This window comes from Pinus tabuliformis, chromosome 2_2 (genome assembly GCF_031772625.1).
Source record: "Pinus tabuliformis cultivar Carrire ecotype Pingquan chromosome 2_2, CPIR1, whole genome shotgun sequence".
NCBI lineage: Eukaryota > Viridiplantae > Streptophyta > Pinopsida > Pinales > Pinaceae > Pinus > Pinus tabuliformis.
Genome location: NC_142300.1, coordinates 672,530,562 through 672,531,956, shown reverse-complemented (window position 1 = coordinate 672,531,956; position 1,395 = coordinate 672,530,562). Strand labels below are relative to the sequence as shown.

Sequence of the window (1,395 nt, the reverse complement as noted above, 5' to 3'; positions counted from 1 at the left end):
GAACCCCTAATGAGTATTTTTTTTGGGCTTTATTGAGGACTGCCACTAGATTATCCACTTGTCGATCAGGTATTTTGTCGAAGTTTCCCGTTTTACAGGCCTGTTCTAAGCCTAGAATAACCAGCTCGCCAATATCTATAGATTCCGTGTCCTCCTCCATGATCTGAGGTTCTTGAAATTTTCCATCACTTTCCTTCTCGTCTTCTATATTGGGATTGGTACCGTCTATATCCATTCCAGGGAAGCTCCAGGTATTTGAAGCAGTTTTAAGATGATTATCCGATTGTTCTGCTACCTTTTCCCCTGTTTTCGTTTGAGATCCTTCAATCTTTTCCTGACTGGTTTCTTTTTCATTGAAGGGTGTGTTATCTGGATCCTGCATGTCTTCACTGGCTAAGGCTGCAAAGCTATTGCTTGTCGAGGGTTTTGATTGGTCAGCCGAAGGAATCTTTGTAGAGACTACTATTTTTTTATTTCCTCTTCTGTGATTCAGCACCTTAGTGAAACCATCCGGTGTTGGATTTTCCGGGTCTATTTGAAATGAGGGCTTACAATTCAGCGGGCAGTCTGTATAGAGGTGTCCTAAATCATGACATTTCCTGCACCTAAAGGGTACATGCTCATAATCAATCAACTGTATCCATTCAACATCTTCATGAAAAAGACTTACCGTATCAGGCAGAGCTTGTTTAAGGTCCATGTAGACAGATCCGGGCGTATGAGGTGTATCTATGCGTCTTTGTTTCCTCTGCTACCTTGACGAACTCGCCCAGAACATTACCAATTGCCTTGAGAGATTCCTCTTCCCAGTATTCCAATGGCAGAGAGTACAGCCTGATCCACACCGGTGTGCAACTTAGGTCCTCCTTATCTGGATTAAAACGTTCGATCCGTTCTTTGAGAAACAGTCCGACAGAGTTAAAGAAGTAAGGCCCTCCATATAAAACTCTATTTCTGTCTTCCAAACAGTTGAAGACTGCAGTAAAAAACCCCTTAGGCCCTAGATGCAAGGTTATGTGTCCTTTTGGATGCCATTTGACATTAATCCAGGCTCTCAACGCTTTCTCATTTGGCCATATTCCAATGAATTTGCCAATGAGGGCATGATCTCTCATATACTGTACTCTGGCATTGATGCGATGGCTGGGTAACTCTAATTTTGGCCTATGCGTGGCAACTGGATTTCATGTGGAAGAGCTGACTTTAGGCTTATCTTTCTGTGCTTGTTCAGTATGTGCCTGCTGGCTGCTATTAGCGTTTCTGTCCTTGTGCCCTTTTTCACTGTCTGAGTCCTCGATACGGCTCTTCTGGTTGTCGTTTGTTGGAGGAGGCGCCCCTCCTTCCCCCTGAGGGGGGTTCATGATTTCCGTCGGCCAAAACCTACAGATTGGAGCC

At 44.2% G+C, this 1,395-nt stretch overlaps 1 protein-coding gene across 1 annotated transcript; it reads right to left on the bottom strand.

Moving 5' to 3' along the window:
* Nucleotides 1-689: 689 nt before the first annotated feature.
* On the bottom strand, nt 690-1,115 carry LOC149194427 (uncharacterized). The gene has a single exon (XM_089407667.1). It carries the CDS (start codon nt 1,113-1,115, stop codon nt 690-692), a length of 426 nt encoding a protein of 141 aa, XP_089263793.1.
* Nucleotides 1,116-1,395: the final 280 nt, after the last annotated feature.